This window comes from Salvelinus alpinus, chromosome 33, assembly GCF_045679555.1.
Source record: "Salvelinus alpinus chromosome 33, SLU_Salpinus.1, whole genome shotgun sequence".
NCBI classification, from domain to species: Eukaryota; Metazoa; Chordata; class Actinopteri; order Salmoniformes; family Salmonidae; genus Salvelinus; species Salvelinus alpinus.
Window position 1 is genome coordinate 1,313,537 of NC_092118.1, and position 26,559 is coordinate 1,340,095.

The window sequence follows — 26,559 nt, forward strand, 5'->3', positions numbered from 1 at the left end:
AAGCAGTCAGCATCATGAATCACACTGACAATCTTCTGGCAAATTATTTTCAATCCATGTCATTTGAAGAGAAATGATAGATAAAACGTATTGGTGGTCATCAGCCATTGTACATAAACATTACATAACAAATTGGAAATCGCAAATTCAATGAGTGGTTTGGAAGGAATCAGTGGTTAAATGCAAACGTTGCAAAGCAATCACTATTTTCCTTCCCCTGGCTGCTATTCGGTGGAGAGGTGTGTGGTCCAAGTCTGGGTTTAAGGGTCTCTTTTTCAAGCATAAATGGGTAAACGTTCACACGCAACACCATGGGCCAGAAAAGGATGAATAGATTGGCAATTATGTCAATCCAGCATGACGTCTGCCGCGTTCAAAACAACTGGATACTCGGAACTGGAAAATGTCAGACTTCAGTGAGTTCAAGATAACTGGGAACTCTGAAAAAAAACGAGCTCAGACTGGGAAAATACGTTTTGAAAGGTCATCCAACTCGGAATTCCAAGTCGGGAACTCTGGCCTCTTTCTAGAGCTCCGACCTGAAGATCACTGACATCATGATTCGACCTTGTTTTTTTCAGAGTTCCCAGTTGTCTTGAAAGCAACATAAATCCAGAGAATGCCAGACTTTAATGACAAAGTTTCAAGACAAAATTTGCCCACAAGAAGGACCACCCCGCCACCTTCCTGTTCAAGTGAGCACAGCACAACGGTGAGTGCAAAAATTTATTGTATGCTGCTGCATAAATAATGTAAAATGCCAGGGAGATATGTATACTGTAGCTAAGAAAGTAATACTAAGTGTACAGTCATGGCCAAAAGTTTTTAGAATGAAACAAATATTAATTAATCTTCTGCCTCAGTGTCTTTAGATATTTTTGTCAGATGTTACTATGGAATACTGAAGTATAGTTACAAGCAACTCATAAGTGTCAAAGGCTTTTATTGACAATTCCATGAAGTTGATGCAAAGAGTCAATATTTACAGTGTTGACCCTTCTTTTTCAAGACCTCTGCAATCCGCCCTGGCATGCTGTCAATTAACTTCTGGGCCACATCCTGACTGATGGCAGCCCATTCTTGCATAATCAATGTTTGGAGTTTGTCAGAATTTGTGGGGTTTTGTTTGTCCACCCGCCTCTTGAGGATTGACCACAAGTTCTCAATGGGATTAAGGTCTGGGGAGTTTCCTGGCCATGGTCCCAAAATATCAATGTTTTGTTCCCCGAGCCACTTAGTTATCACTTTTGCCTTATGGAAAGGTGCTCCATCATGCTGGAAAAGGCATTGTTCGTCACCAAACTGTTCCTGGATGGTTAGGAGAAGTTGCTCTCGGAGGATGTGTTGGTACCATTCTTTATTCATGGCTGTGTTCTTAGGCACAATTGTGAGTGAGCCCACTCCCTTGGCTGAGAAGCAACCCCGCACATGAACGGTCTCAGGATGCTTTACTGTTGGCATGACACAGAACTGACTGATGGTAGCGCTCACCTTGTCTTCTCCGGACAAGCTTTTTCCGGATGCCCCAAATAATCGGAAAGGGGATTCATCAGAGAAAATGACTTTACCACAGTCCTCAGCAGTCCAATCCCTGTAGCTTTTGCAGAATATCAGTCTGTCCCTGATGTTTTTCCTGGAGAGAAGTGGCTTCTTTTCTGCCCTTCTTGACACCAGGCCATCCTCCAAAAGTCTTTGCCTCACTGTGCGTGCAGATGCACTCACACCTGCCTGCTGCCATTCCTGAGCAAGCTCTGTACTGGTGATGCCCCGATCAGGCAGCTGAATCAACTTTAGGAGACGGTCCTGGCGCTTGCTGGACTTTCTTGGGCACCCTGAAGCCTTTGTCACAACAATTGAACCGCTCTCCTTGAAGTTCTTGATGATCCGATAAATGGTTGATTTAGGTGCAATCTTACTGGCAGCAATATCCTTGCCTGTGAAGCCCTTTTTGTGCAAAGCAATGATGACGGAACGTGTTTCCTTGCAGGTAACCATGGTTGACAGAGGAAGAACAATGATTCCAAGCACCACCCTCCTTTTGAAGCTTCCAGTTTGTTATTCGAACTCAATCAGCATGACAGAGTGATCTCCAGCCTTGTCCTCGTCAACACTCATACCTGTGTTAATGAGAGAATCACTGACATGATGTCAGCTGGTCCTTTTGTGGCAGGGCTGAAATGCAGTGGAAATGTTTTTTGGGGATTCAGTTAATTTGCATGGCAAAGAGGGACTTTGCAATTAATTGCAATTCATCTGATCACTCTTCATAACATTCTGGAGTATATGCAGATTGCCATCATACAAACTGAGGCAGCAGACTTTGTGAAAATGAATATTTGTGTCATTCTCAAAACGTTTGGCCACGACTGTATGTTGTGTAGTAAATTGTTAGTAACCCATGTGCCTCACCCTAATAATTTAGTCCCTTTCCCCCTCATAACTTAGCCTACTGTTCTGACTTGGTGGTGCACATGTAGCCTTTATCGTGTTTTAGAGAAATGTCATCATTGAATATTGTAAGAGCGTTCATTGTTTGCTTACAGTATACCCCCCTTTATTTATCCTATGGTTCTGACTTGGTGTACAGGGAGAATACTGTAAGAACGGCCCATGTTCTCAATTTTGTCGCTGTACATTTCAAAAGTGCTGAACAAATAGTTATATTGATTACGTCCATTTTAGCTCGCTCATTAATGTCTTAATCGAAAATACAGATTGCCTCTTATCCGCTCATTGTGCCTGTACATCTATATTGTCAGTAGAAACCACATTTGTTTAATAAAGCAAGTCAGCCATATCAGCTATGTTTTTTTAAAGGCAGTAAATGAGGCTGAATTAACTGTTTCGCTGCCAGACAAGGTTCCGCTGATTGCCAGATGTAGCGGTGGTAAGGATTCACTCCGTGGTGCTGAAAAGAAAGCTATGCTGTTGGGACAGCTTTCTGTAGGGCCTAACAGTTTGTGGACACCGGTTGTCACCGTTATAGTGCAATGAATGTATTGTTTAGTGTTGTGTAGTGACTTTGCTGGCATGCATAAAAAAAAGATTTACATTCTAAAATCGCCACGGTGTGGTATATTGGCCACATACCATACCCCCTGTGCCTTCTTGCTTAATCATAGCAGTCAAACAAGTTAAATCGATATCCATTGATGGAAAATGATCTGGTGAGTTTAATAAGGGTTAATTATCTTTTGTCTTGTAACATATTCATATTCCTTTATTACATCATGTCATAGCTTGCAATAATTATTGGCTCAAAAATTGGCTCAAAAAACGTTATGGAAAAATGGTTTATTGTATAAATGTGGCAATTCCTCTCTTGCTGTGACATTTTTGGGGGACAAGTTTTCAGGCCTTTTGGGCTGGTTTTGAGTTGTAATTGGGCAAGAAATATGAGCTTGACCTGGAAACCCTGCTCCCAGAGGAGGTCTAAGAGAGAGAGGGAGGAAGACGGTGAGCTTGAGGCAGTTAAAAATGGCGGGAAAAAGGGAGATGGTTTGTTGAAGAAGAATGGTAGAAAGTGTAAGCAGAGTGAGCTGAAAACAGGAGGATAAATGGATGTGAATGAGGGTGACTTATTGGAGGTGGTAGGTGTGGTGAAGTTCTCAGAGCCCGAGGCTTGCACCGAGGGTCAGAATAAAGATGAGTCTGTGACAGAAGGAGTGAAGTTTTTGGAAGAAGTGGACGCTTGCCTTTTGGCTGATCAATTTGTGGTTTCAGCGTGGGTGAAAATAGAGTTGGGTACTGTGGAATCGGTGAGGGTAACCAGAAGTGGTCTTGTGATAATTGTTTGTGTTTCTGCTGGTCAGAGGGAGAAGGCGCTCGGTGTTAAACGAATGGGGGCAAGAAATGTGAATTGTTTTGCTCTCAAGAATAGGGCACCATTGAAAGGAGTGATTACTGGGGTAGCAGTAAATGTAAAAGTTGACCAACTGAAGGGGAAGATTCCCGGTGTTTGTGATGCTCGTCGTTTGGTGCGACGCAGGCAGGGTGGTGAGAGTGGTGAAACAGTCTGTTCTTTTGAGTTTTGATGTTGAGTCTTTGCCTGACAGTGATGTACGGATATTTAAGTTATCCTGTACAAGCTTTTGTGCCAAATACATTACGTTGTTACAGGTGTCAAGCTTATGGGCATGTGGCAGCAGTGTCTATGAGGGAGGTTCCTAGGTGTGAGAAGTGTGCAGATGGGCATGAGATAAAGGAATGTGTAGTATTGGGGAAAGTAGTGGTATGTGTTAATTTTTGGGGTGCCGATGGGGCCTGGAGATCAGAAATGTCCCTTGCGAGAGAGGCAGGTTGAGGTTTCCAGGGTTAGAGTAATGCAGAAGTTGTCCTATGCTGAGGCAGTGAAGAAAGTAGAGGAAGATGGGTCAAGGGGGAGTGATCTTGAGAGGAGTTATGTGAGTAGTAGATCTGTACGAGTACAGAGGGATAGGCCAACAAGTGATATGTTTCAGTAAGATTGGATTTTTAGCATTTATAGCAATGGTTATCAACTGTACTGCAGGGATGGAACGTAAGTCCGGGAAATTGAGGATGTGGTGGCAGCTGCAGAGAGGTATTTTGGTGTGCGAGACTTGACATCAGAAGAGTTACAGGGTGTGTGAGGTGGTGGTGTCCCATCCTTTCAGGTTGTTGGCCTGAGGTAGGACTAAATAGATTTAAATAGTGTAGTAGGGTGGTGTTATTTTTACAAAAATAAAAAATGTTGTGAGTGTAGTGTTAGAATAGATGGTAGGATTTATTTATTTTTTCAAGCAAAGAATAATGGAGTTGTACTCCAGTCTAGTAGTTGGCGGTAATGCAACATATTGGATGCCAACCGCTTTTAAACCTAATCGAAGAAGAAGAACCCTGTTGCCAGTTTTTCAACCAGTTGTTCAGTAGAGCACCGGAACGAAGCCCAGGTGTCTGATTCCGTATGAAAAGTAAACAGTCTATGTCTTTGATACATTGACGTGGCTCTGGCTATTAGTTGAATAATTAATCGAGTTCAACTAGACAAATTCATGTCTCAAAGAAATGTATAGATCTATATGTGGCAGTATTATAGCTGCCTACTACCGTGCAAAGAGCACGTTATGCGTGGATGCCATAGCAATTGTTTCTCTTTTGCATGTCGGCATGACATTACCTTTTTATTTCTCCTTTGCATGGTGGCATGACATTACCTTTTTCTTTCTCTTTTGCATGGTGGCATGATCTTTTTAGTGTAAACATTAGCAACTGAGTACATAACTTTTTGGAGAGTACATGTGCATTTATCGCCAGGAAATAATTATTTAATCAGCACCATCTACTGGTAAAAAGAAAGTACGGCAGCCGTGGTCTGTCGCTTTGCATTGACGTAGAACACAAGCGTTTTCCAGCATGGCGACATCCATAGTGTAAAGCAACGGGCAAGGACCTAAACGGTAAATTAATGACATTTAAAAAAAAATTGGTGATCTATATACATCGTCTTCTGTACGCTATCTGCCATTGCCTCCTGAAATGTAAACGCGCCGTCAATTTTGTAAATTATTTTTGATGTAAATGTATAGTATACTGTATATATATAATTACTCTCGTCTCTGCCTTCTCTTATTTGTTTAGGACCGGACTTTTCAAATGTGGGTTGTTATTCTCCATCAAAGTTCGTTGTGAAATCGAGTCACTTTCAGCATCATATGTCACTTGTCAAGTGTCACTTAGTGATTTGAAAAAGCATTGAACACTGAATGCAACATGCTGGTGTCATGAAAACACTATCTACATGGTAACAATTCAGCACACACAGTTTTACTCCACTTCGCACTGATGTTTGTTGGATTTCAGTTCGGTGGGTCTCTCCTCACACAAAGACTGGTACGGATATGTGTCACCTGCATTGGCCAGCAGGGATACAGGCAGCTTCATCCAAAAAGTAGACTCCCTACATGTACACTATACACAAGGAGCTTTGGGACTGATCCTAAGGGGGAGAAAGGGGAAAATGAGAACGGGAGCAAAACAACAGACAACCTCGACCCCTCACCCCAGACTCTAACCCCTATGCACACCCAGGGAAAAGGTTTGTTTGGTAAAAGGCGGCCCCTCTCACCCTTGGAGAGGATTAGCCGCCTTTTGCCTCAGGACTCCCTAGCCCCAGAATTGTTGGCACTGAGAGAGGAGGAGAACCAGGAAGTGGAACAGGGGGAACCTGATGGGGTTGGGTTTCAAAAAGACCAAAACACTTCAGCAGCCTCGGTGACTGAGACTAAGACCCACAGCTCACAAGGAGAAGTAGAAAATACAGAGTCACAGGTGCACATAGGACATGACACAGTTAGACCGAGAGAAGAAAAAGAGGAGGGTACTGTCATTGATAACACAGTACTAGAGCCAAATGGTTGCCCGATTCTCAGAGAGGTAACAAATTCTTCACAAGTGGAGGGATACGTGACTCCAATGACTCCCACCCTTCTTCCCGGGGAGCATTTACTAACTTTTGGGGAACTACTGTTGGCCGAGTACCGGAAAAAGGGCCGTGTGGAGTTTAGGAAGATGTTTCAGCTGCAGGATGGGCAACGTCTCCAGAGCAGTTGGGGCACCATCGGACACAGTGACATCGTCGGCCGCCACGCAGGAGACTTCATTCGGACCATCCACGGGACACCCATCCTTATACGGCGGCCCAACCTGGAGGAATACGTGCTTTATATGAAGAGGGGGCCGGCAATCGCCTATCCAAAGGTATTGTATGTAGCAGATGCTCCTGTCTGGCACTGGAAGAGGCAGAACTTTCCCCCCCCAGAATACGTCATGCTACTGAGCAGTATCATTGTTGCTTATGGAGAGTGCATGCAGTGCTATCATCCACCCAATGGTATAGTCTTGACCTTGTTGGCTTGGCTTGTGGAATCAAACATTACATGATTTGATATCAGAGATTATACTTTGTTAACTGCATAATACAGCTGCACAATACATACTCAGCTACAACAGGTCATTGTAGGAAAGACTTATATCCTATGAGTTTTTCTGTCTCTTTCACTTTCACACTCTTTTTCCTTCCTCTCCAGGATGCCAGTATGATGCTGATGATGATGGACGTCACAGAGGGAGACTGTGTGTTGGAGTCAGGCTCCGGGTCAGGGGCCATGTCGCTTTTCCTGTCCCGAGCTGGTTTGTATATTTATTTTATCACCTGTTTGCTATGAGTTATGATGAGTGAAAGTGGACAAATGCTTGTGTGGCTGGTTGTCATACAATAGAGGGGAAAGTTAAACTGCATCCATATTCTAAGCCTTCACTAGGATGAATGTGAAAGCCTTATTCTCAACCTGAATAGTCCAACATTGGCAATTTGGGGTGTCCCTGATACCCCTCATTCTTGTCTTGGTCCTGTGTGACTCAGTCGGGAAGAGCATAGCATTTGCAACGCCAGGGGTTGTGGGTTTGATTCCCGCTGGGGCCAAACAAACAGTCATGTGTGTGTATACATTTTTGTAAGTCACCTGGATGCACTCCAGGTATGCACTTTGTTGCATACACGTGTTTAGCAGATGTTATTGCGGGTTTAGCGAAATGCTTGGGTTCCTAGCTCCAACAGTGCAGTAATTATCCTACAATATACACACAAATCTAAAAGTAAAAGAATGGAATACATTTTTCTTAAGGTGAGCAATGTCAGAGAGTGTGTGTGTGTGTGTGTGTGTGTGTGTGTGTGTGTGTGTGTGTGTGTGTGTGTGTGTGTGTGTGTGTACACACACACACACACACACACACACACACACACAGTTGAAGTTTACATACACCTTAGCCAAATACATTTAAACTCCTAGTAAAAATGTCATGTCTTAGGCCAGTTAGGATCACCACTTTAGTTTAAGAATGTGAAATGTCAGAATAATAGTTGAGAGAGTGATTTATTTCAGCTTTTATTTCTTTCATCACATTCCCAGTGATTGGAATGTATTTGGTAGCATTAAATTGTTTAACTTGGGTCAAAGTTTCAGGTAGCCTTCCACAAGCTTCCCACAATAAGTTGGGTGAATTTTGGCCCATTCCTCCTGACAGAGCTGGTGTAACTGAGTCAGGTTTGTAGGACTTCTTGCTCACACACGCTTTTTCACAAATTGCCCACAAATTTTCTATAGAATTGAGGTCAGGGCTTTGTGATGGCCACTCCAATACCTTGACTTTGTTGTCCTTAAGCCATTTTGCCACAACTTTGGAAGTATGCTTGGGGTCATTGTCCATTTGGAAGACCCATTTGCGACCCAGCTTTAGCTTCCTGACTGATGTCTTGAGATGTTGCTTCAATATATCAACACAATTTTCCTGCCTCATGATGCCATCTATTTTGTTACGTGCACCAGTCCCTCCTGCAGCAAAACACCCCCACAACATGATGCTGCCACCAGCGTGTTTCACATTTGGGATGGTGTTCTTCGACTTGCAAGCCTCCCCCTTTTTCCTCCGAACATAATGATGGTCATTATGGCCAAACAGTTCTATTTTTGTTTCATCAGACCAGAGGACATTTCTCCAAAAAGTACGATCTTTGTCCCCATGTGTAGTTGCAAACCGTACTCTGGCTTTTTTATGGCGGTTTTGGAGCAGTGGCTTCTTCCTTGCTGAGCGGCCTTTCAGGTTATGTCGATATAGGAGTCGTTTTACTGTGGATATAGATACTTTTGTACCCGTTTCCTCCAGCATCTTGACAAGGTCTTTTGCTGATGTTCTGGGATTGATTTGCACTTTTCGCACCAAAGTACGTAAATCTCTAGGAGACAGAAAGTGTCTCCTTCCTGAGCGGTATGACGGCTGCGTGGTCCCATGGTGTTTATACTTGCGTACTATTGTTTGTACAGAGGAGCGTGGTACCTTCAGGCGTTTGGAAATTGCTCCAAAGGATGAACCAGACTTGGGAAGGTCTACATTTCTTTTTCTGAGGTCTTGGATGATTTCTTTTGATTTTCCTGTGATGTCAAGCAAAGAGGCACTGAGTTTGAAGGTAGGCCTTAATACATCCCCAGGTACACCTCCAATTGACTCAAATGATGTCAATTAGCCTATCAGAAGCTTCTAAAGCCATGACATCATTTTCTGGAATTTTCCAAGCTGTTTAAAGGCACAGTCAACTTAGTGTATGTAAACTTCTGACCCACTGAAAATGTGATACAGTGAATTGTAAGTGAAATAATCTGTCTGTAAACAATTGTTGGAAAAATTACTTGTCATGCACAAAGTAGATGTCCTACCCGACTTGCCAAAGCTATAGTTTGTTAACAAGTAATTTGTGGAGTGATTGAAAAACAATGTTTTGATGACTCCAACCTAAGTGTATGTAAACTTCCGACTACAATTGTGTGTGTATATATATATATGGACACACCTACTCATTCAAGGGTTTTTCTTTCTTCTACAATGTAGAAAATAGTAAAACAAATTATGAAATAACACATATGGAATCATGTAGTAACCAAAAAAGCTTCACCTGCAATGCTTTTCCAACAGTCTTGAAGGAATTCCCACATGCTGAGCACTTGTTGGATGCTTTTCCTTCACTCTGCAGTCCAACTCATCCCCAACCATCTCAATTGGGTTGAGGTTGGGTGATTGTGGAAGCCAGGTCATTTGATGCAGCACCATCACTCTCCTCCTTGGTTATATAGCCCTTACACAGCCTGGAGGTGTGTTTTGAGTCATTGTCCTGTAGAAAAACAAATGATAGTCTCACTAATCGCAAACCAGGTGGGAGTGCGTATCACTGCAGAATGCTGTGGTAGCCATGTTGGTTAAGTGTGCCTTGAATTCTAAATAAATGGCTGACATTGTCACCAGCAAAGCACCTCCACACCATCACACCTCCTCCATGCTTCATGGTGGGAACCACACATGCAGAGATCATCCGTTCACCTACTCTGCATCTCACCAAAAATCTCACGTTTGAACTCACCAGACCAAAAGGACAGACTTCCACCGGTCTAATGTCCATTGGTCATGTTTCTTGGCCCAAGCAAGTCTCTACTTCTTATTGGTGTCCTTTAGTAGTGGTTTCTTTGCAGCTATTCGACCATGAAGGCTTGATTCACAAAGTCTCCTCTGAACAGTTGATATTGAGATGTGTCTGTTACTTGGTATTTTATTTGGATCCCCATTGGCTGATGGAATGGAGTTCCATGCAATAATGGCTCTAAATAATACTGTACTCTTTCTTGAATTTGTTCTTGATTTGGGGACTGTAAAAAGTGTGTCTGGTGGGGATGTCTGGTGGGGTAAGTGTGTGTGTCAGAGCTGTGTGTAAGTTGACTATGCAAACAATTAGGAATTTTCAACACATTAATGTTTCTTATAAGAAGAAGTGATGCAGTCAGTCTCTCATCAACTCTTAGCCAAGAGAGACTGGCATGCATAGTATTTATATCAGTCCTCTGATTACAATGAAGAGCAAGCAGTGCTGGAACTGCTGGGCCAGCTGCAGCTTAACTAGGTCTTTCCTTGCAGCACTGGACCACACTCTGTGAAGCTTTTGTTTGGGCTGCAATCTGAGGTGCAGTTAACTCTAATAAACTTATCCTCTGCAGCAGAGGTATCTCTGGGTCTTCCATTCCTGGGCCGGTCCTCATGAGAGCCAGTTTCATCATAGTGCTTGATGGTTTTCGCAACTGCTTTTGAAGAAACCTTCAAAGTTTTTGACATTTTCTGGATTGACTGACCTTAATGTCTTAAAGTTGATGAGTTCTGACTAAAAACTTGAAATATTGTTAATTATCAGGTATCCTATTGAAATATTGAGTGCCATAGTCTGGTTTCTACACCAGGAGTTAATGGTTATCTGTAGGAGGAATGTATATGGTGGAGGCAGTTAAGCTTGGAAAGTACTGAGTAAAGGAAAGGTAATCACATGTTGGCAGGCACTGATAAGGATGGCGAGATGTGGTTTAGTGAGGAATGGGGGATGAGGTCAGGTCAAATCAAATCAAATGTTATTTGTCACATACACATGGTTAGCAGATGTTAATGCGAGTGTAGCGAAATGCTTGTGCTTCTAGTTCCGACAATGCAGTAATAACCAACAAGTAATCTAACCTAACAATTCCACAACTACTACCTTATACACACAAGTGTAAAGGGATAAAGAATATGTACATAAAGATATATGAATGAGTGATGGTACAGAACGGCATAGGCAAGATGCAGTAGATGGTATAGAGTACAGTATATACATATGAGATGAGTAATGTAGGGTATGTAAACATAAAGTGGCATAGTTTAAAGTGGCTAGTGATACATGTATTACATAAAGATGGCAAGATGTAGTAGATGATATAGAGTACAGTATATACATATACGTGTGAGATGAGTAATGTAGGGTATGTAAACATTATATTAAGTGGCATAGTTTAAAGTGGCTAGTGGTACATTTTTACATAATTTCCATCAATTCCCATTATTAAAGTGGCTGGAGTTGAGTCAGTATGTTGGCAGCGGCCACTAAATGTTAGTGGTGGCTGTTTAACAGTCTGATGGCCTTGAGATAGAAGCTGTTTTTCAGTCTCTCGGTCCCTGCTTTGATGCACCTGTACTGACCTCGCCTTCTGGATGATAGTGGGGTGAACAGGCAGTGGCTTGGGTGTTTGTTGTCCTTGATGATCTTTATGGCCTTCCTGTGACATCGGGTGGTGTAGGTGTCCTGGATGGCAGGTAGTTTGCCCCCGGTGATGTGTTGTGCAGACCTCACTACCCTCTGGAGAGCCTTACGGTTGTGGGCGGAGCAGTTGCCGTACCAGGCGGTGATACAGCCCGACAGGATGCTCTCGATTGTGCATCTGTAGAAGTTTGTGAGTGCTTTTGGTGACAAGCCGAATTTCTTTAGCCTCCTGAGGTTGAAGAGGCGCTGCTGCGCCTTCTTCACAACGCTGTCTGTGTGGGTGGACCAATTCAGTTTGTCCGTGATGTGTACACCGAGGAACTTAAAACTTTCCACCTTCTCCACTACTGTCCCGTCGATGTGGATAGGGGGGTGCTCCCTCTGCTGTTTCCTGAAGTCCACAATCATCTCCTTTGTTTTTTTGACGTTGAGTGTGAGGTTATTTTCCTGACACCACACTCCGAGGGCCCTCACCTCCTCCCTGTAGGCCGACTCGTCGTTGTTGGTAATCAAGCCTACCACTGTAGTGTCGTCCGCAAACTTGATGATTGAGTTGGAGGCGTGCATGGCCACGCAGTCGTGGGTGAACAGGGAGTACAGGAGAGGGCTCAGAACGCACCCTTGTGGGGCCCCAGTGTTGAGGATCAGCGGGGTGGAGATGTTGTTACCTACCCTCACCACCTGGGGGCGGCCCGTCAGGAAGTCCAGGACCCAGTTGCACAGGGCGGGGTCGAGACCCAGGGTCTCGAGCTTGATGACGAGTTTGGAGGGTACTATGGTGTTAAATGCTGAGCTGTAGTCGATGAACAGCATTCTCACATAGGTATTCCTCTTGTCCAGATGGGTTAGGGCAGTGTGCAGTGTGGTTGCGATTGCGTCGTCTGTGGACCTATTGGGTCGGTAAGCAAATTGGAGTGGGTCTAGGGTGTCAGGTAGGGTGGAGGTGATATGGTCCTTGACTAGTCTCTCAAAGCACTTCATGAGGACGGAAGTGAGTGCTACGGGGCGGTAGTCGTTTAGCTCAGTTACCTTAGCTTTCTTGGGAACAGGAACAATGGTGGCCCTCTTGAAGCATGTGGGAACAGCAGACTGTGATAAGGATTGATTGAATATGTCCTTAAACACACCAGCCAGCTGGTCTGCGCATGCTCTGAGGACGCGGCTGGGAATGCCGTCTGGGCCTGCAGCCTTGCGAGGGTTAACACGTTTAAATGTTTTACTCACCTCGGCTGCAGTGAAGGAGAGCCCGCAGGTTTTGGTAGCGGGCCGTGTCAGTGGCACTGTATTGTCCTCAAAGCGAGCAAAAAAGTTATTTTGTCTGTCTGGGAGCAAGACATCCTGGTCCGCGACGGGGCTGGTTTTCTTTTTGTAATCCGTGATTGACTGTAGACCCTGCCACATACCTCTTGTGTCTGAGCTGTTGAATTGCGACTCTACTTTGTCTCTATACTGGGACTTAGCTTGTTTGATTGCCTTGCGGAGATAATAGCTACACTGTTTGTATTCGGTCATGTTTCCGGTCACCTTGCCCTGGTTAAAAGCAGTGGTTCGCGCTTTCAGTTTCATGCGAATGCTGCCATCAATCCACGGTTTCTGGTTTGGGAATGTTTTAATCGTTGCTGTGGGTACGACATCGTCAATGCACTTTCTAATGAACTCGCTCGATGGCTTTCAGATAGAAGCTGTTTTTCAGTCTCTCGGTCCCAGCTTTGATGGACCTGTATTGACCTCGTCTTCTAGATGATAGCGGGTGAACAGGCTGTGGCTCGGGTTGCTGAGGTCCTTGATGATCTTCTTAGCCTTCCTGTGACATAGGGTGCTGTAGATGTCCTGAAGGGCAGTGTCCTCCCTGTGATTCATTGGGCTGACTGCACCACCCTCTGGAGAGCCCTGCGGATGGTGCAGTTGCCGTACCAGGCGGTGATGCAGCCTGACAGGATGCTCTCAATGGTGCATTTGTAAAGGTTTGACGGGCCAAGCCAAATTTCTTCAGCCTCCTGAGGTTGAAGAGGCACTGTTGCGCCTTCTTCACCACACTGTCTGTGTTGGTGCGCCATTTTACATTGTCCGTGTATGCCAAGGAACTTGAAACTTTTCACCTTCTTCGCTATGGCCCCGTCGATATGGATGGGGACGTGCTCCCTCTGCTGTCTCCTGAAGTCCACGATCAGCTCCTTTTTGTTTTATTGACGTTGAAGGAGTGGTTATTTTCCTGCATTGATTGCATTTAATAAAAATATGAGACATTATAATCAGAAGATACTATTAACATGTACATTTTATTGCTAACAGAATAAATAGCAGAATAACTGCAGAATAAATAATGCTATAATTGAAAAGTGTACACCCAAGGTAAGCTACTGCCCCTTTAAGAGCTAAAATAGATTGTGTACTCTGTGATTCTCCCCAAATAGGTTGTCTTCTCACACTATTCAAACTCTACAATCAATAAATAGCTTAGGAAGCTACCTTAGCCTATAGATCACATATTGCAAACCAATAATCTTAACTAAAAACTCCACAAATGTTTTTGACAATTGGTAATCAATATCCAAGAACAGCACATTTTCCAGCTAACCTGCACATCATCATCTTCTCTCTTTTGTGGCACCAATATGAGGATGTTGCAGTAGTCTAGTGTGTGATGCGGGAATAATGACAAGCAAACCTGGGGAGCTTTGAGTTCACATTGCCCTAAAAAAAGGGAACCAGACGCGGAATTCAAGCGAACCGAACTCAGACCACCTCTCGAGATGGTCTCCGTTTGGTTCACTTCAGGGGCTCTTTTGAGTGGTCTGAGTTACTTTGGAGTGTTCACACTGCACAAAAAATTCAGTTGAGTTGACAAAAATTGGTTGAAAGGGACCAAGTGTGAAAACACCCTAAAAGTGTCTGCTTAAAGGCATGTATTATTATCATTGTTCTCCCCAGTGGGCTCCAAGGGCAGCGTTATGAGTGTGGAAATCAGGGAGGACCACCACAGACGAGCCGCGCTCAACTACAACCGCTGGCGTTCCTCCTGGATCCTCCGGCGAGGAGAGGAATGGCCCGACAACGTCCAGTTTCATATCTCTGACCTGCAGGGGGCATCCTTGCTCCTCGCCGGGCGAGGGTTTCACTCTGTAAGGATATGTATTTTTTGCTTGTAATTGAGTGCATGTCACTTATAGTTTTTATTGAGCAATTCTGTATACTGGTGTATTTTTGTATAATAGTTTTTTTTGCAGTGCAAGGCAAATCACCTTGGAAATCTTATCATTTATGATAGGACATACAGAGAAATAGAGGGGCAGAAGTAGGGTCCCTACTCCTGGGGGCAAAGACTGAGTGGCCGAGACAGGGCTTGAACCCTCGTCACCATGGGTATGCGTGGTCACGATTCGGAGCATTACTGCTGCACCAGATTCCGGCACTAATCATGGTTTTCAGCCCAGGAGTTGAATCTGTGTCTGGGAAACCATCCCTTGACCAGTCACTTGAAAGACTAACCTTCAGAAACGTGTGTGTGTGTGTTTCAGATTGCTCTGGATATGGTAAACCCACAATTGGTTTTGCCCACTGTGACTCCACATCTCCATCCCGGAGCAGTTTGTGCTGTCTACCTAGCCAAGTGAGTAACCTCGACCTGTCCATAAACAACCCCTAGCCCATACCCCATAAACACTGCATACACCTGTCCAATCCTCTCAGATCTCCAGAGGTTATTTCTGGACAGGGCCCTCATTTCCTCATATACTTTGCTTTCAAGTGTGTTTTCCATTTTTTGAGGTACTTTACGTGTCTCCTTCACTCTCCTGTTTGATTCAGTATAACGCAGGTCATTGATCTACTGGAGGGCCTCCGATGCGCTGCCCTCCCCCTGCTGTGTGAACGCATCATCGAAGTGCAGCTCAGGGATTGGCTGTTGGCTCCGGCAATCCAGAAAGATGGGAGGTTCTGCTGCAGGAAAGCTCCTCCCTCAGCGAGAGACCAGGAGGAAGGGGAGAATAGCAAGTCGGATGAAGAAAAAGGTGATTTCTTGTTCAAATCATCTGGTCACATGGGTTACCTTGGATGTCAGTCTAAACTAAAGGCAATTATAATATCCTGCTGCTTTTGCATTATATGATTCCCTTATACAGAAATGTGTTATTCTGACCCCGTCTTTCACATGGCACATGATCACTGACATTTTCAAAATAAAAGTCCTCTATTTAGTAATATTATGTGTTACTCTTTCAGAATACACAAGCAGTCCGGAACCCGCACCATTTGGGAGTGTCCCTTACATTGCTCGACCTCACCCGGAACAAGCTAGCCACACAGGTTAGTGTCAATAACCACGTTTTTATGCAAGTTAAGTCATATCGAATGACAGGTGTGACGTCGACAGTCATTTAGCTGAGTATACTGGACTACCTTTAATGGTGGTTAAGTGATAAGCTTGATGCAAATTTCCAATAAATATCAAGGTTATTATTTGAATGCTAATTACATGATCAATGCATGGCTGCCAATTATTAAATAGAAAATATTGCTCTCATCCATATCATCATAACCTACCCTGTCCACTTTACCAGCAGAGCATGTGCCAAAACCAGATTGGGCAAGTTTGATATTTATCTATAGTTTGTGTGACAACCATCGGTAGAGTGGAAAATATTGAACTTAAGCGCCAAATGTGCCCCACGTCATCATGCACAGTCTTAAGTCGGTTTGATGGAAAATGCGCATATTTGATCAGATTAGCATGAAACCTAGCTAATGACACCACTGAAAGTGCAACGTAGCCTATTCGATGTGGGGTCTGTTGAGATAGAAATTATTTTCTGCCATGGAGAATTGGGCAGCTTTACATTCAGAATAATTATCTCTGAATACATCCGTGGTATTGTGTTGTTCACTGTGACATTTTGTCCTTTCAGCATTCCTGGTGAAACTGAGGAAGAGTCAGGGGTAGCTAGCCTCCTTCCTCGCATTTGAAGACTCATCAGAGGAGCGATTGGATGTATTATATTAATAAATGTGAGTTGCCTTGTCTGAGAACATTTAGAGTGATTTGGTACTGCAGAGGAAAATGTAGTAGTTGCCATAGAATCAGTCTATATATAGCAATTCACACGGCATGACATGTCAAATATAAAGACTCAATAAAACAAACTAAGGGGGACATAAGAAGCCTTTATTGTAAGGCCATTAGACTGGCACGTCAGTATCACAGAACATACCCACTGTAACCCCATTGACCAATAAAGCTTTCACTCATGGATCAAATGCTGTACATATCCTTCCAGCTGATTTATATTTAAGGAATTAGTCAACAGTTCCCGCCGCAAATCCATTACAGGATCCACCCAATGTGCAAGACCTTGAAGTGCTATAGCAAATAAATAAGTGTTTTGAGGGATTAATCAGTTCTGTTAAATGAAGCGTGTCCACCTTTAAGGAATAATAGCAAAGACGTTGACTACACAGATGCCCCGAGAGTTTGACTTAAGTCCTTGTACAGGTTTTGTATATAAAAAGTATACACAGAACAAAGTGAAGCAAATGTTTTAACTGAAATGTTTCACATTTCATGACGTGTCAGGACAGTTGAGGGAAATGTTACATGCCTTTATATAAAGTTAAACCCTGATCAAAGAAGCCCTGAACCAATTCCTAACTTGATAAATGAGACAAAACTACACTCAAGTTTGAGTAACACCTACAAGTTAGTTACACAAATCCTCAAGACAGGATTTAGTCCCCTGTGGATGCTAGTTTCCATTTAAACCACCTAATCGAGGCAGAGCAGTAAATTGCCATTCTATAGATGTTATGAAAACTAAATATATGCTTCACAGAATGAAAAGCACAAGTAGGGTATCAGTGCATCACAGGACCAGGGTTGGGAAATGTAGTCCTGAGTTGGTTTTTGTAGTACTATTCTACTCCTCGTTGATCCAGTCCATAGACGGGTCGTGTCCTGCTCCACAATAAGACTCGTTCCCTGACGAAACACATTCAAATTGTTAGCTAAGACATGAGTGTTGTTAAAGGAGCAAGATAATATCTTGAGGGTCTAACAAACCTTTGCTGGGTGTTTTACTTCAGAACATAAGTTAGAAATTGATTCAGAAAAACTTGGCTGCTGTCACTCTACATTGATTCTATTTTAATGTAAATTCAAGCAAGCCGTGCCAATCAATATGTAGTCATCCTTTTGCTTCCAAATTATGATTAAGAAATTAACCATAGCACAGCCGTCCTGTAACCAACGCCTGCACTCACTTGGGGCCTCCTCTGTGCAGCAGCAGGGTCGCTGGGCCTTGGTTTGGACCTTGGTCTTTCTTTGGCCCGGTCTGCGGGAGGATGAAGCCTGGGACCTGGGTGGAGTAGTCTCCAGGGAGAGGGCCAGGGCAAATGGTAGCGGGGAGGGGGTAAGGGAGGTTGAGGATCCAGAGGCCGAGGAGGAAGAGAGGCCCAGGCCGGAGCTCTTGGCGCAGAGGGCACAGGGGGCGGGGGAGGCGGAGGGCCCACGGGGCATGTGGACCTTCTCCCGGTCGCCAATGTAGAACCGCTGAGCGCCGCTGTGGTGCTCTGCGCGCTCCCGCTGCCAGATGAAGTGGGTAGGCACGATGGCCATCACCTGGAAGGAGGGCGTGTACACATTGACAAGGATAAATAAACATGGTTAAAGACGCAGCCAATTCAAGAGGAGAGATGGTACATTTTGTATTGTCAGAGTTCATAGATAAATTTACATTGCGCCTGACAATAGCAGTAAGACACAGGAACGAATCCTAGTAACTTGACATCCATGTGGGTATCTCAAATGTTGGCCCAAATCTGACTGACAGCATGCTTGAGTTATGCACTGATGTGTCAAGTTAGAATTCCATCCAGGTCAAGAGAAAGCGGAAGACCTACACCTAATCCATAATTTCATGTAATGGTTTTATATACCTACCTCCTCGCAGCAGCGGCGGCTGACGGCAGCCCGGTACTCGATGCGAGCCCACAGCTTGTCCCGCTGCTTGAGAAAGCGAGGGAAGTGCTTCCTCCAGGTCTTGCCAAGCGCCCATGGGAAGATCTCGTACTTGCTCTCCTCCTCGTCCTCCTCCATGGTGTTGGCTAGGTATCTGAAAATAAAAAAGTGGCATGAGATATCAAAAATAGGATTCCTAGCTTTTTGTTGCCAGTTGTACAATTAATTCACTCCCTCTTTTTTTGGGGGGGATAAGTAGCTCTACAATTAAAGTAGCTCTACAATTATTATTACAAATTATTATTACAAAAGGTTGTTTGTCAAAGTCCGCACCGGCCCATTCGATTCCATTCTCAACAAGTGATACATTTAGGACTTGTAGACTGATACAAATGCATCTATTGAAAGTTACTCAGATGTTCAGAATACAGCGAGTCAACTATTTCAGAGTAGTAGATTCACAGAACTTACAGTGCAATGAAAAAGTTTGTTCTGTTGTGCTCGCCAATACTGAAGCGAGCCCTCTTGAAGTAGACAAACGCCATGGCTAGAAGGTACTGAAATAGGGAAGAGCGGTTGAATTGAAATGAGTTTATGCATCATCATGGCTTGTATACAGGGATGGGCATTTGCCTTTTTTTTCCTGTTCAAATACTCAATTGTTTTCAGAGTACTTGAATAAAAACATTTTTAGAACAAGTCCCGCACTGGGGGAAAAAAATGCACATTCATCTACAGTATTAGTCAAAAGTTGGGACATGCCTCCTCATCAAGGTTTTTATTTGTACTATTTTCTACATTGTAGAATAATAGTTAAGACAAACTATGAAATAACACAATGGAATCATGTAGTAACCAAAAAAGTGTTAAATAAATCAAAATATACGTCATATTTGAGATTCTTCAAAGTAGCCACCCTTTGCCTTCACAGCTTTGCGCGTTCTCTCAACCAGCTTCACTTGGAATGCTTTTCCAACAGTCTTGAAGAAGTTTCCGGATTGACTGACCATGTCAAAGTCATGATGGACTGTCGTTTCTCTTTGCTCATTTGAGCTGTTCTTGCCATAATATGGACTTGGTCTTTTACCAAATAGGGCTATCTTCTGTATACCACCCAAAACCTTGTCACAACACAACTGATTGACTCAAACGCATTAAGAAGCTGGTTGAGAGAATGCCAAGTGTGCAAAGCTGTCATCAAGGCAAAGGGTGGATACTTTGTAAAATATATTTGTTTAACACTTATTTACTACGTGATTCAATATGTGATATTTCATAGTTTTGATGTCTTCACTATTATTCTACAGTTGTGGCAAAAAGTTGAGAATGACACAAATATTCATTTTCACAAAGTCTGCTGCTTCAGTTTGTATGATGGCAATCTGCATATACTCCAGAATGTTATTTAGAGTGATCAGATGAATTGCAATGTCTCTCTTTGCCATGCAAATGAACCTAATCCCCAAAAAACATTTCCACTGCATTTCAGCCCTGCCACAAAAGGACCAGCTGACATGTCAGTGATTCTCTCGTTAACACAAGTGTGAGTGTTGACGAGGACAAGGCTGGAGATCACTCTGTCATGCTGATTGAGTTCAAATAACAGACTGGAAGCTTCAAAAGGAGGGTGGTGCTTGGAATCATTGTTCATCCGGTAAAAAGCTTGTCCGGAGAAGACAAGGTGAGCGCTACCATCAGTCCTGTGTCATGCCAACAGTAAAGCATCCTGAGACCGTTCATGTGTGGGGTTGCTTCTCAGCCAAGGGAGTAGGCTCACTCACAATTTTGCCTAAGAACACAGCCATGAATAAAGAATGGTACCAACACATCCTCCGAGAGCAACTTCTCCCAACCATCCAGGAACAGTTTGGTGACGAACAATGCCTTTTCCAGCATGATGGAGCACCTTGCCATAAGGCAAAAGTGATAACTAAGTGGCTCTGGGAACAACAAAACATTGATATTTAGGACCATGGCCAGGAAACTCCCCAGACCTTAATCCCATTGAGAACTTGTGGTCAATCCTCAAGAGGCGGGTGGACAAACAAAACTCCACAAATTCTGACAAACTCCAAGCATTGATTATGCAAGAATGGGCTGCCATCAGTCAGGATGTGGCCCAGAAGTTAATTGACAGCATGCCAGTGCAGATTGCAGTAGTCTTGAAAAAGAAGGGTCAACACTGTAAATATTGACTCTTTGCATCAACTTCATGGAATTGTCAATAAAAGCCTTTGACGCTTGTAATTATGCTTGTAATGCTTGTAATTATATTTCAGTATTCCATAGTAACATCTGACAAAAATATCTAAAGACACTGAGGCAGCAGACTTTGAAAATTGTTTTTCTCAAAACTTATGGCCACGATTGTACAATATAGAAAATAGTAAAAATAAAGAAAAACCCTTGGAGTAGGTGTCCAAACTTTTGACTGGTACTGTATATGCAAACCATGCGCAACAATGCATCACCATTATGAATCCTATTTGCAGAATTATAATTCAGTCAAATAAAAACAAGTGCCATTTTCAGATTAATTTATTGAAACCGCAAAATCAACTGGTTACATTATATCGTGGAACACAATCGTCAAAAAGGTAGTAACCTCATCAGTCGCACATGCTTTTAGAAGCCTATGGCTGTGCAATGGCAGAGCCTTGTTTTGTTAATTTAGCAGACATGATGCTCTTTTTTCCCGAGCCCTTACTACAGTCAAGATCCCTATTTTATAGTAAAAAAAACCATGTAATATAACAGAATAAAATAGTGCGAAGTGATGCGCATCTCAAATAGTTCTCAATTAGTGAACATGTGAAACTGGGCTCAATATGGCAAGTCGAAATAAAAAATGTTCAGGGTTACAAACCAAAATCTGTCTTGTTTTTGATTTAGTTCATTCTGCCGGTTCTTAGAAATTTTCAAAATGGATTAACAATACCACATTGAACACACTTCATGGGAATGAATTAGTCATGGCATCTGTTTGGTGAGTAGGCCTAATGATTCTGATGAAAATACGCTGTCTTTATCAAACAGAGGATTGTCCATATTGTCAGTGTGGAACCTGTCTATGTTTAGGGGGGTTATAGCCTAGGCTAACCAATTCTAAAATGGCACTAGCAGTTCGCAAAAGTAGGGTCGTCACTAGTTACCATAGCCACAAAGTCAAACCCTGCCTATTTCTACAATTTATCTTCTTTAAAACCTAACCACATTGCTAACCTTATGCCTAACATTAAGAACAAAAAGCTAATTTTTGTTTTCAGAAATGTCTACAATATAGCCACGTTTGACTTTGTGGCTGTGGTAACTAGTGACGGACGCAATTAGTCCAAAACTGCAGCTAATTGTTGGAAAACATTTCCCTACTTCAGTCAACCAGTCCATTTTGAATTTGTGATAAAACTAATCATTTGGCAAGGAATGTAGCTTGTGTATCCCATCAGTTAGATACGTTTTTATAGGCATTTATTTCTATAGGCCTAAAGGGTCTACAGGGAAGGGAATTTAGGAAGAACTGATGCTTGGCTTGGTTCCTTTTTGTTGTCATGCAAATGCACATGTACAAATGGAACACTAGATTACGAGAAAATTAACGTGGTCTTCAAGACAAAATGTTGACCAAATAGATTTACAGTATTTGATTTTTTTAAAACCTCTGGTAAAAGAAAGTTTTGATGTCCGTTCGAGTACTCATGTCCATCCGTAGTTGTATATGTTAATCACTACACAAATGAAATTGGTACCCTCCAAAGCAATGCTTTTCACCTTGTCTGTGACTTTGCAACAGCAGTCCATCCACAGAAAGTCTTGTATCAAATCGTCATCTGTAACCAAATAAAATTGCATGAGAAACCGACTGCTCATTGTCTCTAATCTGAGATGTGCCAAGCCTCAATAAAACAAACAAATTGTTGAGTGGGCTCTATCAACTTTTAACAAACAACCTCAGATATTATGACTGGTGTAAGTGGACTGTTCTCTTTGGCTCACCAAAAAGTCTGAAGAAGGCTGCCATCTCGTCTCGTTGAATGACAAGCGTCGGGCCCCATATGATTTTGCCCTTTGCGGCCTCGACATGACTTTGGCTGGGTTGACTCTTGCCCGGAGGCCCCTGGGCCAGTTGCAGGTTGGGTCTCTTCAGCCTCAGGCCTCTCTTGATCTGGAGGGTGTGTGCTGTGTTGGGTTTGATTCTCACCGTGACTGAGGGGGGTGTCTGGCACCAGCTGTGTGTGTGTGTCATCATGCTGCTGATTTGTTCATGAATGGTCACTAGTGAAATGTTTTCTGAGGGAGTGTTCCTGACCTGTTAGTGACATAAGTAGTGTGAGAGAAATTAATGACTGGCAACAATGTGATACAATTCTATTTTGACATGTTTTAGTAGCTAGTTGGACGTAGATAAATTAGTTAAAACTAGAAACTAGTTACGCTCGAGAAATGCTAGCGAGTTAGAAGGTCAGCAAGCATAGACATTCATTTTGTAGCTAACTGGCTAGCAACATAAGCAACTACGTTACAGCACAGCTAGTTAGCCGGCTACGTTGGCTAACGACAGAAGCGGTCACTTCGGCTGGCTATGACAGGAGACGGCAGCCAAATGTCTATGGGGGACAACCACACAATTAATTTTGTTGACTTACAGATGAAGTAGCCATGTCTTACCTTTGCTTAGAACAGATAGTAGTGTGGTCTCAGAGTCAGACGTGATAATCAAGACTTGAAGAAATCTGAAACGTTTCCTCAGATCGTCCTATGCTACAGTAACTAACTGGCTAACTTACGTTAGCTGCTATGTTGTTGTGACAGGGCAAAGAAATCAGTTGTTATTCGAGTAAAAGTGTATCACCTGGGTAATTGGTATGTGTATGGTTATTTCAGTAAACAATTATTAAATGAGGGGGAAACTGTCAATGGTGAAATGAAAGGTGTCTCCTCGTGCTCTCTCACACAGGTGCGGACGACTAACTGCTTGACGGGAGCGCGCTTGAAGACAAGTATAAAAATGGAACTGATTTTTATCAGAACCGCGCAATGTCGTTTACAGACGGGCAATTGAACAGGGAGAAAACCCGCCTACGATGTGTAGAGACCTAGGTTTAATCCCAAATCGCCTCCTTCAATTTCACCTCGGACCTCCATTAGTGCGCCTCCGCCATATGCACAAATGTCCCAAAACTAGGGGCTTGAACTTTGTGTAGGGATAATTAATCACTTCAAAGTGGTATCCATTCATATTTTTTTAAGTTTGCGCAATTTCACACAAAGTAATGGAGAGACGTGCATAATTATGATCAACCTGTATTTGTTTGTGTTTAATATCGAGGCTTGTCACGTAACGTGAAGTAACTCGAGTCCCAAATGAAATGTTTAAAATATCAAGGTGAATTTTCTCATTTGAATTGCATGCTCGTTTTATCATTTAAATGTGGAACATGAATTGCATCATTCAAGTCACAAGTGTGTCCCACTGAAGTATAATAAGAACGGTGTGCCCCTGAAATGTATGTTTTTTTGTTGTTGTAGGCTACAGGTAGGATGCAAGCAGAGGATGCTGATGAAGTAGGCCTATAGCAATAAGTAAAAAATTGTTAGCCCAACTAAGTAAAAATTTAAGATTTGCATGATCTCAATTATAATTATGTCTCTGCATGACATTGAACATTTGTTATAACCTACAATTATTATAGTCTTTGAAGCCAAAAACAGGACATGTATTTTGGGGTAATGCTCTAAATATCAAGTTGTTCAGTTGTGTTTATTTTCATAACAATATATGAAACCAAAATTGCACTAGTTTACTGAAAAAATATAAATTAGGCCTACAACTATCACAGCCAGGGGCACATTGGCCATTTGGCAATTCTGGTAAATTACAGATGGGCTGGACCATTTTTTGTGTTGGGTGGGCTGGTGGAAATTGACACACACAAAATTGTAAAAAATAAAATAAAAATGAAAAAAGTGAAATTGTCGGTGGTCCAAGGGTAAGATAATTGTAAAAGATTTTTGCGCAATTTTGCTGTTATAGTAATCTGTAATGCGGTGGCGTCAGTTCAGCTAAACCTAGGGTATGGCAAAATCTCTAAAATTATTTTTGGAGAACAGCAAAAACAAACAAAAATTACATGAATTATATTAGGTTTAAAGTCTGTGAAACTCTGTGTACAATTTCAAGCACTACTCAACCTCCTCATAAATTAACTCTACTTGTGGAACTGCACATACACTGCAACATGAAATAGATGCATAATACACGCTACCAAGTCACAACAAGGCTGACTTCAAATACCGCCGTCACTGTGAAAGTAACCAGTGAATAAAACAGTTGACCGCAAATGCAAACTATGCCAGATAAATCCTACACATGCATTGAAATAAAAGGCATACACTACCGTTCAAAAATGTTTGTCAATTAAAATAACATCAAATCAATCAGAAATACAGTGTAGACATTGTTAATGTTGTAAATGACTATTTTAGCTGGAAACGGCAGATTTTTAATGGAATATCTACATAGGCATACAGAGGCCCATTATCAGCAACCATCACTCCTGCAAACCGTAGCCAGACTACGGTTTGCAACTGGACATGGGGACAAAGATCGTACTTTTTGGAGAAATGTCCTCTGGTCTGACGAAACAAAAATAGAACTGTTTGGCCATAATGACCATCGTTATGTTTGGAGAAAAAGGGGGAGGCTTGCAAGCCGAAGAATATTATCCCAACCGTGAAGCACGGGGGTGGCAGCATCATGTTGTGGGGGTGCTTTGCTGCAGGAGGGACTGGTGCGCTTCACAAAATAGATGGCATCATCAGGAAGGAAAATGATGTGGATATATTGAAGCAACATCTCAAGACATCAGTCAGGAAGTTAAAGAATGGTTGCAAATGGGTCTTCCAAATGGACAATGACCCCAAGCATACTTCCGAAGTTGTGGCAAACTGGCTTAAGGACAACAAAGTCAAGATATTGGAGTGGCCATCACAAAGCCCTGACCTCAATCCTATAGGAAATGTGTGGGCAGAACAGAAAAAGCGTGTGTGAACAAGAAGGCCTACAAACATGACTCAGTTACACCAGCTCTGTCAGGAGGAACGGGCCAAAATTCACCCAACTTATTGTGGGAAGCTTGTGGAAGGCTACCCGAAATGTTTGACCCAAGTTAAACAATTTAAAGGCAATGATACCAAATACTAATTGAGTGTATGTAAACTTCTGACACACTGGGAATGTGATAAAAGAAATAAAAGCTGAAATAAATCATTCTCTCTCTACTATTATTCTGACATTTCACATTCTTAAAATAAAGTGGTGATCCTAACTGACCTAAAACAGGGAATTTTTTACAAGGATTAAATGTCAGGAATTGTGAAAAACTGAGTTTAAATGTAATTGGCTAAGGTGTATGTAAACTTCCATCTTCAACTGTATATGAAAATCATATAGGTCTGGCGAAGGGGACAAGAAGTCCCGTTGGTGTCTACATAAAAATGTATGGTTTTATTATTAGTAGGCTTTACTTAAATGGTGAAAAAAGTTAACTGACAGTCTACCTCTCCTTGCCTTTCTCATTTCTCTTACCTGTTTAGTGAGGTCAATTCCCTCCACATCATTCAAATAAATACAGAAAGTCTTAACTTTATTTCCCGCCTTCCTTCATTTCTATTCCCTAAAATGACCTTGATAGCTCACGACAGTGAATGGCAACGAAGGGCTTCACAACATTACACACACACACACGCACACACAAAGGCTGTGCAACTAAGCCTGGGGTGCCAATCATTTTGTCCATGCCATTTGTCTTTACTTTCCAGGGGTGGAAAAAGTACTCAATTGTGATACCTGAATAAAAGTAAAAAGTCAAAGTAAATGCTATACATCAAGTTCTTATATTTATCAAACCAGACGGGATGATTTTCTTGTTTTTTATTTCTCTGACGGACAGACAGAGGCACACTCTCACACCGAGACATAATTTACAAA

General features: G+C 42.6%; 2 protein-coding genes across 4 annotated transcripts; one reads left to right on the forward strand and one right to left on the reverse strand.

Annotated features, from left to right (window-relative positions):
- The first annotated feature begins 4,866 nt into the window (after positions 1-4,866).
- trmt61b (tRNA methyltransferase 61B) lies at positions 4,867-20,819 on the forward strand. Of its 2 annotated transcripts, XR_011672463.1 has the most exons (9): positions 4,867-5,417; positions 5,599-6,717; positions 7,047-7,149; positions 14,555-14,745; positions 15,142-15,233; positions 15,431-15,633; positions 15,845-15,928; positions 16,528-16,627; positions 20,062-20,819. XR_011672463.1 is itself a non-coding variant. In XM_071381106.1 (8 exons), exons 2-8 carry the CDS (start codon positions 5,803-5,805, stop codon positions 16,560-16,562), a joined length of 1,623 nt encoding a protein of 540 aa, XP_071237207.1. In that variant the 5' UTR covers positions 4,867-5,417; positions 5,599-5,802; the 3' UTR covers positions 16,563-16,876. The 2 variants fall into 2 exon arrangements, 1 of the variants encoding a protein (XP_071237207.1); XM_071381106.1 differs by lacking the exon at positions 20,062-20,819 and having other exon boundaries at positions 16,528-16,876.
- spdya (speedy/RINGO cell cycle regulator family member A) lies at positions 16,768-23,667 on the reverse strand. Of its 2 annotated transcripts, none has more exons than XM_071381109.1 (7): positions 23,238-23,667; positions 22,566-22,878; positions 22,341-22,399; positions 19,044-19,129; positions 18,555-18,726; positions 17,876-18,233; positions 16,768-17,594 (listed from the first exon to the last, which is right to left on the reverse strand). In XM_071381109.1, the coding sequence occupies exons 2-7, from the start codon at positions 22,816-22,818 to the stop codon at positions 17,533-17,535; spliced, it is 990 nt and encodes a 329-aa protein (XP_071237210.1). In that variant the 5' UTR covers positions 22,819-22,878; positions 23,238-23,667; the 3' UTR covers positions 16,768-17,532. The 2 variants fall into 2 exon arrangements, with proteins under 2 accessions (XP_071237210.1, XP_071237209.1); XM_071381108.1 differs by having other exon boundaries at positions 17,393-17,594; positions 18,551-18,726.
- Positions 23,668-26,559: the final 2,892 nt, after the last annotated feature.